Raw genomic sequence first — 12,541 nt, forward strand, 5'->3', positions numbered from 1 at the left:
GCATTCACTTTAAATAGGGCACCATCAAAATCCGTTGAGACGACACCATACGAACTGTGGTATGGCAAGAGGCCAAAGTTGTCGTTTCTTAAAGTTTGGGGATGTGATGCTTATGTCAAAAAGCTTCAGCCTAAAAAGCTGGAACCCAAAGCGGAAAGGTGCGTCTTCATAGGTTACCCAAAAGAGACAGTTGGGTATACCTTCTATCTCAAATCCGAGGGCAAAGTGTTTGTTGCTAAAAACGGAGCTTTTCTCGAGAAGGAGTTTCTCTCGAGAGAATTGAGTGGGAGGAAGATAGAACTTGACGAGGTTGTCGAACCTCTCATCCCTCTGGATGGTGGCGCAGGGCAAGGGGAAACCTCTGTCGTTGCGACGCCGGTTGAGGAGGAAGTTAATGATGATGATCATGAAACTCCAGTTCAAGTTTCTGTTGAACCACGCAGGTCGACGAGATCACGCGCTGCTCCAGAGTGGTACGGTAATCCCGTCTTGTCAATCATGTTGTTAGACAACAATGAACCTGGAAATTATGAAGAAGCAATGGTGGGCCCAGATTCCAACAAATGGCTAGAAGCCATGAAATCCGAGATAGGATCCATGTATGAGAACAAAATGTGGACTTTGGAGATACTACCTGAGGGCCGCAAGGCTATTCAGAACAAATGGATCTTTAAGAAGAAGACGGACGCTGACGGTAATGTGACCGTTTATAAAGCTCGACTTGTGGCAAAGGGTTTTTCACAAGTTCCAGGAGTTGACTACGATGAGACTTTCTCACCCGTAGCGATGCTTAAGTCCGTCAGAATCATGTTAGCAATAGCTGCATTTTTCGATTATGAAATCTGGCAGATGGATGTCAAAACGGCGTTCCTTAAAGGTTTCCTTAAGGAAGAGTTGTATATGATGCAACCCGAAGGTTTTATCGATCCTAAAAATGCTGACGAGGTGTGCAAGCTCCAGCGATCCATTTATGGACTGGTGCAAGCATCTCGGAGTTGGAACAAACGCTTTGATGAGGTGATCAAAGCATTTGGGTTTATACAAGTGGTTGGAGAATCTTGTATTTACAAGAAAGTGAGTGGGAGCTCTGTGGCGTTTCTAATATTATATGTGGATGACATATTACTGATTGGAAACAATGTAGAGCTTTTGGAGAGCATAAAAGGTTACTTGAATAAAAGTTTCTCTATGAAGGACCTAGGAGAAGCTGCTTACATTCTAGGCATTAAGATCTATAGGGATAGATCAAAACGCCTGATAGGACTTTCACAAAGCACATACCTTGATAAAGTTTTGAAGAGGTTCAAAATGGAACAGTCCAAGAAAGGGTTCTTGCCAGTTTTACAAGGTACGAGATTGAGTAAGACTCAGTGCCCAGCAACTGATGAAGATAGAGAGCATATGCGCTCCGTCCCCTATGCTTCAGCCATAGGTTCTATCATGTATGCGATGCTGTGCACTAGACCGGATGTTAGCCTGGCCATAAGTATGGCAGGTAGGTTCCAGAGTAATCCAGGAGTGGATCACTGGACAGCGGTCAAGAATATCCTGAAGTACCTGAAAAGGACTAAGGAGATGTTTCTCGTGTATGGAGGTGACGAAGAGCTCGCCGTAAAAGGTTACGTCGATGCAAGCTTTGACACAGATCCGGACGACTCCAAGTCGCAAACCGGATACGTATTTATTCTTAATGGGGGTGCAGTAAGCTGGTGCAGTTCCAAGCAAAGCGTGGTAGCAGATTCTACATGTGAAGCGGAGTACATGGCTGCTTCGGAGGCGGCTAAGGAGGGTGTCTGGATGAAGCAGTTCATGACGGATCTTGGAGTGGTGCCAAGTGCACTGGATCCAATAACCTTGTTCTGTGACAACACTGGTGCCATTGCCTTAGCAAAGGAACCAAGGTTTCACAAGAAGACCAGACACATCAAACGACGCTTCAACCTCATCCGCGACTACGTCGAGGAAGAGGACGTAAATATATGCAAAGTGCACACAGATCTGAATGTAGCAGACCCGCTGACTAAACCTCTTCCACGGCCAAAACATGATCGACACCAGAACTGTATGGGTGTTAGATTTATTACAATGTAATTCACATGGTGATGTGAGGGCTAGATTATTGACTCTAGTGCAAGTGGGAGACTGTTGGAATTATGCCCTAGAGGCAATAATAAATGTATAGTTGTTATTATAATTCCTATATCAAGATAATAGTTTATTATCCATGCTATAATTGTATTGAATGAAGACTCATTTACATGTGTGGATACATAGACAAAACACCGTCCCTAGCATGCCTCTAGTTGGCTAGCCAGTTGATCAATGATAGTCAGTGTCTTCTGATTATGAACAAGGTGTTGTTGCTTGATAAACTGGATCACGTCATTGGGAGAATCACGTGATGGACTAGACCCAAACTAATAGACGTAGCATGTTGATCGTGTCATTTTGTTGCTACTGTTTTCTGCGTGTCAAGTATTTATTCCTATGACCATGAGATCATATAACTCACTGACACCGGAGGAATGCTTTGTGTGTATCAAACGTCGCAACGTAACTGGGTGACTATAAAGATGCTCTACAGGTATCTCCGAAGGTGTTAGTTGAGTTAGTATGGATCAAGACTGGGATTTGTCACTCCGTGTGACGGAGAGGTATCTCGGGGCCCACTCGGTAATACAACATCACACACAAGCCTTGCAAGCAATGTAACTTAGTGTAAGTTGCGGGATCTTGTATTACGGAACGAGTAAAGAGACTTGCCGGTAAAACGAGATTGAAATAGGTATGCGGATACTGACGATCGAATCTCGGGCAAGTAACATACCGAAGGACAAAGGGAATGACATACGGGATTATACGAATCATTGGCACTGAGGTTCAAACGATAAGATCTTCGTAGAATATGTAGGATCCAATATGGGCATCCAGGTCCCGCTATTGGATATTGACCGAGGAGTCTCTCGGGTCATGTCTACATAGTTCTCGAACCCGCAGGGTCTGCACACTTAAGGTTCGACGTTGTTTTATGCGTATTTGAGTTGTGTGGTTGGTTACCGAATGTTGTTCGGAGTCCCGGATGAGATCACGGACATCACGAGGGTTTCCGGAATGGTCCGTAAACGAAGATTGATATATAGGATGACCTCATTTGATTACCGGAAGGTTTTCGGAGTTACCGGGAATGTACCGGGAATAACGAATGGGTTCCGGGAGTTCACCGGGGGGGCAACCCACTCCGGGGAAGCCCATAGGCATTTGGGGAGCCACACCAGCCCTTAGTGGGCTGGTGGGACAGCCCACAAGTGCCCAATGCGCCAAGAGAAGAAAAATCAAGAGGAAAGAAAAAAAAAGGAAGGAGGTGGGAAGGGAGGGGGACTCCTCCCACCAAACCAAGTCCAACTCGGTTTGGGGGGGGAGTCCTCCCCCCTTGGCTCGGCCGACTCCTTGGGGGTTCTTGGACCCCAAGGCAAGGCCCCCCTCCCTCCCACCTTTATATACGGAGGTTTTAGGGCTGATTTGAGATGACTTTCTCACGGCTGCCCGACCACATACCTCCACGGTTTCTCCTCTAGATCGCGTTTCTGCGGAGCTCGGGCGGAGCCCTGCTGAGACAAGGTCATCACCAACCTCCGGAGCGCCGTCACGCTGCCGGGGAACTCTTCTACCTCTCCGTCTCTCTTGCTGGATCAAGAAGGCCGAGATCATCGTCGAGCTGTACGTGTGCTGAACGCGGAGGTGCCGTCCGTTCGGTACTAGATCGTGGGACTGATCGCGGGATTGTTCGCGGGGCGGATCGAGGGACGTGAGGACGTTCCACTACATCAACCGCGTTCTCTAACGCTTCTGCTGTACGATCTACAAGGGTACGTAGATCACTCATCCCCTCTCGTAGATGGACATCACCATGATAGGTCTTCGTGCGCGTAGGAAAATTTTTATTTCCCATGCGACGTTCCCCAACAGTTACACTCTTTGAGCAGCCTGACACTCTCGTCTGGCGGTGGACAACCTCTGGCTCATGTACCGCAGCTTCCTGCTACAACGCCCTGTTTCTTGGTAGCACAACTGCCCCTTGGTGGAAGCTAATCTGGAGGAGTTGCCCCCCCTGAGTGTCAAGTTCTTTCTCTGGCTCGCGGCCCAGTACCGTTGCTGGACGACTGACCGACTCACTCGACACGGACTCCACCACGACCGCATCTGCATTCGGTGTTGCCAGGAACCAGAGACCCTTGATCATCTTCTGGTTGGTTGCGTCTTTGCTCGAACGACATGACATGAGGTGCTATCCTGGTGCCGCCTCACTGCTCACCCCTGGATGGCACCCTGGGTTTCTTTGAGTGGCTCACAACCCAAATCCACTCGTCCCCTTCGGCCCCGCGCAAGGGCTTCACATCGCTGGCAATTCTAACCGCCTAGTCCCATCTGGAAGCACCACAATGCTGGCATCTTCGACGGCCTTCAGCCATCCACCGCACATGTCATGACCACCATTCAGGATGAAGCGCGCGAATGGGTCGCTGCCGGAGCGAAGGGACTGCACGCGATCATTCATGTAACCTCTAGGGGCTGGGCAACCCCCTTCTCTTCTGCCTGACTTGTATCCCTCTACACCTTCTTGTGTGAGTAACACTCTTTCTCTATCAATGCAATGATACGCTGCCGAATGGAAGCCCATCTATAATCCAACATATACAGGTCCGCGCAATTGTTTTCATGAAACTAACCGTAAAGTTTTACGGAACGTTGTCCAGGCGATTTTTTATTCCAATCCTATGAAACGATGGTTATTTTACCGGATGGACGGTATAAAGTTGTTTTTGTTTGAACAATGCGAAAGCCATCCGGTAGAACATACTAGAAGCTTGTAAATGGAGAAGCACAGAGCCAAGACAACAGACAAATCCAAATCAGAGTTCAGCTAAGACCAGCGGGCCCGCATGCAGAGCCACAGAGATGTCAGGGCTGCGTGTATATAATGCCCAGACACGGCTACGGCCAGGTAGAAGCAACCGTAGAGGCGGGGCCAGTTTTGCTTAGCACCCAGAGCGAGCGAGAGAGAGCGCAGTCACGCGGCGCCGGGTAGACTGGTAAAGGCAGGAACGCAAGGTACAAACCACAAGCCATGCTCCTCTCTCGCTTTCCTTCCGTTCGCTTACTTCTTCTTACTGGAGCAATTAATAAATTCAAGTTACAGCGACCAATACAAGCCGCTTTAAGAAAATCGGTCGTGATTTCACTGTTTGCCTCGAGAGGAACATGACATGAGCACTTCGATCCTCGGGTGAATCTTGACTTCGATCGCATCGATCAAGTGTTTATAATACAGGAAAAAGGGTTAGTTTGTTCGAGATGGGGAGTGGAGCATCTCCATGAAGAACAGGGAAGAGCGAGGCCCCCGGCCCCCCTCATCTCGTCTCCTTGGTTAGTTGGTTAGATTTCCTCGGATTGCCCGTTTCGATTAAGTCATGCCTGGAAAGCATCACCCTCGGTTTAGTGGCGGGGGAAGAATCCGAGGCGAGCGATTTCTTCTGTACGTAGGTTAAACGTCGGATCGGATTTGGGATCGGGGTGTGGATCGGTAATGCAGGGGGAATCTGAGATTTCCCTCTTCTTTCCTGCCCCCGCTCCCTTTCTCAGCCCCGGATTATTGATTCAGGAGCAGCTGATTCGGATCCTTTGTGCTTTGATCAGCCTGGAGTGGAAAAGGAAAATGCCTGTACTTGGCTGTTTAACCACCGTACTTCTTTAATCCCCTTTTCATTGTCTATTAGTTCCGTCCTCAACTTCCTGTTTCAAATTTCAAATCTTGGCGTTGCATAGCTGAGTCAAGTATTTTTGTTTTGTTCTGTTTATGAGGTAGGGAATTCCCTGAGGAGGTTAGAAATAAATGTCACCGGCGGGTCGCATACGATGCTCCTAAATTTCTACTACTCCCTCACTTCCTAAATATAAGACCTTTTAGAGATTACACTACGGACTAGATACGGAGCAAAATGAGTGAATCTACATCCTACAATATGACTACATACATCCGTATGTAGTTCATAGTGGAATTTCTAAAAGGTCTTATATTTTGGAACGGAGGGAGTACTTGATAGTTGATACCGTGCATTTCTTTCCGTCTCTGCAACTTGACGATGGAGGAAATATCTGTCCCGTTCCCCTTTATTTGTAGCACTGTTTCTTTTGTTCCATTATTTTTCGGCGGCATTACTTTTCTGTAGACCCCGTTACACAGCCATCTTCTTGTAAATTCATTATAGGATTATCTTAAACATGTCAAAATCATTTCCTAGTATCTTAGACGGCAACCTTGAAAAGTTTTATCTCTAGCTGTGTATAAATATTAAGCAGTGAAATTTAGGTGCCCATGTATGGAGGCAAAAGGGGAAAAGAGATAATATAACCACATTTGGGCCCCTCGGCTTTCGTTTTCGGTAGCTATTGCAATCACTTGCTGTCTTTGTCCGACCCTATCCTCTAACTATTCTCAAAACGTGGACAGTGACTGAAGAATATGTAAAATCCATGCTAAGAAAAGAAAATATGTAGGACCCACAACTCAGCTTCTCAGTGGACATATGTAACTTCAGAATTTTCTTTAATGTTACTTATTACTCCCTCGGTCCCATAATGTAAGAGCGTTTTTGACACTAGTGTATTGTCAAAAATGCTCTTTTATTATGGGACGGAGGGAGTACATTCTTGAAAGGTATTTGGTGTGGATAGTAAAGAAATGGAGGCAGCTTGAATTGATTCTTTAGTGATGGTTATAAGCCAAATTTTGAGTCAATGTGAATACAACCTAAACTAGGAAAGTGTTTGCTGTTACTTACTATGCTTGCTTAATTGCTACTAGAGCTTTAACCTGTCACACTTTTGCAAAAGCAATAGAAATTACATCCGAAGATACACACAAGATGAATATGCGTAATTGACTAAACCCACTGCGGGGCCCTTACGGGATATAGCTTCTCATATAAGTTCCATATACTAAGCTTGAAAGTTGCTTTTGGCTCCTGAGCTCCATGGAGGCCTTTAAATTCAAACTTCAAATTTCGTGAAAATTCGTATTTTAATATTTCAACAAATTCTGAAAAAAAAAACATAGACAGATGAAGGTATAATACACAAGTGTGTAAATTTTCAGAACAAAATACGTTCAAATGAGGGCTGCGCAAAAAGACAAATCTGAAACTTTTTAACACATGTTACTATTCATCATTTCAGATTATGAATTTGTCTTTTTTGTACAGGTCGCGTTTCAAAGTATTTCGACCTGAAATTTTGCACACACACAGATCACATCCTTGTTTAGTTGTATATTGTTTTTTCAGATTTTTTGGAACTAAAATTTTCGAATTTTGATTTTTTCAAAAATTTCGGCCTCCATGGAGGCCGAGCTCCAAAACGCCATTCTCATACTAAGCTTTACTTTATAGGGATATCATTGTCTAGACAGAAAGAACATTTCAAACATATTCCGAGCTTTAGCAGACAAGCACAATCGTGAAACACGCCCTCGTTTTTTGGATATTCTGCACAATTGTTTTTAGGAACACTCGAGAAAGTGCACCTTTTCTCATTAGAAGTGCTAATAAAACAAACTAGCGTATTCTTCGCATGTTCAAATGTGAATTCTCTTAATAATGAAGGCGCGCGTATTGGATTGTTGGTTTGTATAAATTTATTCATTTATGGTTATTCTGAGCTGATCTCTTGGCCCACTCCTATGATTCTGATCTTTCCTACTGCCTGGACATTGATTTTTTATTCATTCCCCGCGAATTGATAAATTATCTTATTGCTAAAATGGAGAAGGCCAAAAACGTTGCCTATCAAGTTGTTATTACTGCTTGCTTCAGAGAAAGAAGAGAAAAGACTTATGGTCGGCTGGTTGCAGGAGTCAAATTGTATTAATATCACTACCCTCATAAATTGTATGTCTGCAATTTCTTTATGGCTTTCTCTGCTGCCACCTCTCTTGCTCCCCAATCCTGCAAGGCTGCAAGGCACCCGTTACCTAAACGTGTCCTCTTTTCTGCGTTTCAAGCGCGTCACCAATGACCCATCTTGTATCTTCTCGTTGACTAATCTGGTCTTTGTCTTTTTCATGCACTTGTCGACACCTGCTGCTTCCTTACTGTCCAAGAATGAGCAGTTCCCTTTCATTTCTCCCTCCTTCATGTGTCCTCCCCTCCTTTCTGAACACTACCAATTCTATCTATAAATGGGCTAATAGGTTTTGATCTTTCCACACAGAAGCCAGGACCAGAGGAAAGTAGTACAAGCTACAAAGCGATGGATTTTGGGACTGAGTTGAAGGGATGTGTCTGCCGGATCAACAACTGTGCCATCGAACTCTTCTCCATGGAGGAGGATTTGGAGATTGAAGATGAAGACTCATGGGACCTGGTTGGGAGGGACCTCCGGCTGAAAGCCACCTTCCTGTATATTGACCTCAGCCGTGTGATCTCCTCCTGTGAGAGCGATGAGTACAAGAAGATGCTTACCGATCTGGCCAACAAGTTCTTCTACTTCATGGATGAGGTGATGATTCTTTCTTTCCCTTATTATTAGCAACCTTCTGCTCAAAAAATACCTTATTTTATTGCAAATTCACATGACTAATCGTACACACACAAGTTATCCGAGTTCATGAATGCTCCTGATTATCAAATTCCAGAAATGTCTCAGTGCCTCAAGTAAACCTATTTTTGCAATTGCATCCTACCAAGAAACAGATCATCGGAAATTTCTGATTGCTATACAGCTCAACATTTCTTAAATTGTATAAAAGTGGTTCAGTTCATGTTGCAGCTGCCTATGTGGACTATTCTGGTCTTATCAATGATTAACAGTACATATAAATACCTGTCCCCCTCTTAAGCAAGTCGTTTTCACCTTTTCTTTTTTCTTTTGCGTTGGCGGAAGTTGTTGTGGTTCATGACTATGCTTTAGCTAATACTCCCTCCGTCCCAAAATAAATGTCACAAGCTTAATACAATTTTATACTGGAGTTAGTACAAAGTTGAGGCACTTATTTTGAGATGGAGGGAGTACAAGAGTTCAAGTGCTTCTTCACCAGCAATACTGTCTTCTTTGGCTCTTTGCAATGTAGACGTCTTATATTAAGTTACAGGGAGTAATATTTTTTCAGACTAGTCTTTGGTCAACTTTACAGAGTCGTTGTCTGGCGGCTCCTTATGTCTTAACAATAAACCACCTGTATGGTAACGGTTTGGGCAATTAGCATAACATATGTCTGATGCTAACCGAGTTAAGATGCCCTTGTGCAAATGGCAGTTGGGCAATGCGGTGAAGGACAGAAGCGCCCCTCTGGTGCAGGTGTGCTACAGCGACACAACTCATGCTCTCCGCGAGGTGGTGGCCGCCCTTGTGCCGTCCCATTAGTCTGGCTCTGTCATTCATGCTGGGAAAGCTGGAGCTTCGGATTTCTTGGAAGCAAGAAATTCCCCAAGAACCTGTACAAAGAGAATAGGCCAACATGAGGGAAACAAGGCCTCCCGGGTGGCCTGTGTAATGTACATATCGTTAAACGGCTTTGATGTCGAAGCAAACTGAATGATTAGTGTCTGGTTTGCCCCATGATTAAGATGTTCCTGTCAAGTTTAAATTTTCAGTTCTGTGTGTTGCTTGCGTCTAGCACGGTGGTAAAGACCTCACGGAATGGGGCTACCGACCAGCGAACAGATTTCTGAGTGATGGCCAAATTCTGAAACATTCCTTCAATCAAGACCAACCTATCTTGAAGTAGCGGTTTCTGCAAATGTAGGTTATGGAGATTCCCAGCAGGTGATCTCGATCGCGACTATACATCATTTCTAGGTCCTCATTAAGAAAGGCCGCTCGTTGCGTATATTTGCGTGGTGATCGCTGACATGTTCGTTGTGTTTACCGGTGCTGCGTAAGCTGGCGTTTGGGGCCTCTTTCTCTCGATGTTCCAATGCAATACCTTCGGATTGTTTCCACCCTGGGGTTGAGTTATTTCTATTATCAGTAGAATGACCCGTTGCGCCACCATCACTAAGACCAGTTGCAACCTGGATGTGTCCCACGTGAGGGGATAGCAACCTGGATGATGCGCTGCCTCTGCTTCACACTGGGGCAACGACCCACTTCGGCACTCCCCCTCAAGAGGGGTGATATCTATCTATCATTCTCATCTCGTCACAAGCTAGGTTGCATTCCTTTGCTACCAAACCTTTTGTTAACCAGTTTGCTATATATTGGCCTGTGTGCACATACTCAATCTTTATAACATCTCAAGCTTCTCGTTGGTAAAGAATCGGTCAATCTCTACATGCTTAGTTCTGTCACGTTACACTGCATTGTTAGCTATGCATATTTTTTTAGAAAAGGAGGCATCGTCCCGGCCTCTGCATCGAGTGATGCATGCAGCCTTTTATTAACCATGAAACCAGTCTGAAACAAGTACAAAGTAGTCTTAAAAAAGGAAAAAAGAGATACAAGGCGAACATCACGCCAGTACCGATGATATCAATAGGCCTAGATGACTATCGACCTATTCTATTAATATGCCGCCATCCAAATCGGTTGAAGATACCCTGAGCTACCATCTCTCAACGGGCACATCCAGTAACCAAAGGCTCCCTGGCTTCCACAGAAGTGAGTAAGGACCACGTGCGGATCAAAGCGGTAGCCCTGAAGATGACCTGCAAAAAGTGAATATACCGTTTTCTGTTTAAAACTAGATCATTTCTGCAATTCCATACAGCCCACAAAAGTGCACAGGTTCCAACCCGAATAAGTTTAGGGTAATGAACATTAACCCCCTCCAGCCACGTCCCGAATAACATGTTAATGCTAGTAGGAGGAGAAATGTTAAAAGTAATATGTATCGAGCGCCATACAAGTTTAGCCATAGGACAATCTAGAAAGAGGTGCTTAATATTTTCTTTATTCTAACAGAAGCTGCATCTTTGATTTCCTTTCCAATTTCGTTTGGCCAAGTTATCCTTAGTTAAAACAACTCCTTTGTGAACAAACCACATGAAGATTTTTATTTTAAGAGGAACCTTGACCTTCCATATATGCATGGATTTTGGAATAAGTGAAGAACCAATGAGGTGCACATACATAGATTTTACTGAAAATATACCATTAGTGGTCAGCCTCCATTGAATACTATCAGGGCAATCCGAGAGGCTAATATCCATCAGCCTTCTGACTAGATGCAGCCATCTAATCCATCTATCACCAATCAATGCTCTACGTAACTGAATATTTAGAGGAATCTCACGCAACACTGCCGCAACGGACGTCTGTCTGCGTTGGGCAATATTGTAAAGCTGCGGATACTGAAGGGCCAAGGGCTCCTCCCCTAGTCATGTATCCTCCCAGAATCTAGTTGATTCACCATTACCTATGATAAACCTAGTTCTGTTAAAGAAAGCAATCTTTGACCTCATCAGACCCTTCCAGAAAGGTGAGTCGCCCGGTCTCGCGGTGACCTGAGCTAAGGTCTTTTGTTGTAGGTACTTGTTCTTCAGAATTTGTACCCACATACCTTCAGTTTCCACAGATAATCTGAATAGCCATTTGCTAAGTAGACATCTATTCTTGACCTCTAAATTTTCAATCCCCAAACCTCCCTGTTCCTTCGGTCTACAGATAATATCCCATCTGGCCAGCCCATACCTGGTCTTGACCTCATCACTCTGTCAGAAAAATCTAGACCGATAGAAATCCAACCTTTTCCGCACCCCAACTGGTACTTCAAAAAAGGATAGAAGAAACATGGGCATGCTTGTTAATACCGAATTAACAAGAACCAAACGTCCTCCATAGGATAAAAGCTTGCCCTTCCAGCAACTTTTTTTTTTCAAATCGGTCCTCGATACATTTCCACTCCTTAATTGTCAACTTTCGGTGGTGGATAGGGATCCCTAAGTATGTAAAAGGTAGATTACCACCCTCACAACCAAAAAGTTGATTATAAGTAAGTTGTTCTGCTTTTGCGTTCCCAAAACAGAAGAGTTCACTTTCATTAAAATTAATCTTCAGCCCCGATAGTTGTTCAAATAAGCATAATATGAGTTTCATGTTTCTGGCTTTTTTAATATTGTGTTCCATGAAAAGGATCGTGTCATCTGCATAGTGTAGAATAGAGACACCCCCATCAACTAGATGTGGTACTAGTCCCCCTACCAGGTCTTTCTCATTAGCTCTCCTGATCATGAGTGCCAACATATCCGCAACAATGTTAAATAAAATAGGGGACATAGGGTCCCCTTGTCTAAGACCCTTTAGTGTCTGAAAGAAATGACCCACGTCATGATTTACTTTAATACCAACACTTCCCTGTTTTATGAAACAATCGATATGCTTACGCCATATCTCACCAACCCCCTTCATACGTAGAGTTTATTGCAGGAAAGACCATTTCACTTTGTCATAAGCCTTTTCAAAATCTAGTTTGAATAACACTCCGTCTAGTTTCTTGGAATGCAATTCATGCAAAGTCTCATGCAAGACGACGGCCCTTCAAGAATGT

At 44.4% G+C, this 12,541-nt stretch overlaps 1 protein-coding gene across 3 annotated transcripts; it reads left to right on the forward strand.

The window, feature by feature from the left end:
• The first annotated feature begins 5,001 nt into the window (after positions 1-5,001).
• Positions 5,002-9,646, forward strand: LOC123427271 (photosynthetic NDH subunit of lumenal location 3, chloroplastic-like). 3 transcript variants are annotated; one of them, XM_045111273.1, is made up of 3 exons: positions 5,002-5,109; positions 8,266-8,553; positions 9,310-9,646. In XM_045111273.1, exons 2-3 carry the CDS (start codon positions 8,305-8,307, stop codon positions 9,415-9,417), a joined length of 357 nt encoding a protein of 118 aa, XP_044967208.1. In that variant the 5' UTR covers positions 5,002-5,109; positions 8,266-8,304; the 3' UTR covers positions 9,418-9,646. The 3 variants fall into 3 exon arrangements, with proteins under 3 accessions (XP_044967208.1, XP_044967209.1, XP_044967210.1); XM_045111274.1 differs by having other exon boundaries at positions 5,010-5,109; positions 8,269-8,553; XM_045111275.1 differs by lacking the exon at positions 5,002-5,109 and adding an exon at positions 5,409-5,424.
• The last annotated feature ends 2,895 nt before the right edge of the window (positions 9,647-12,541 follow it).

The sequence above is a fragment of the Hordeum vulgare genome, chromosome 2H, assembly GCF_904849725.1.
Source record: "Hordeum vulgare subsp. vulgare chromosome 2H, MorexV3_pseudomolecules_assembly, whole genome shotgun sequence".
Lineage (NCBI taxonomy): Eukaryota > Viridiplantae > Streptophyta > Magnoliopsida > Poales > Poaceae > Hordeum > Hordeum vulgare.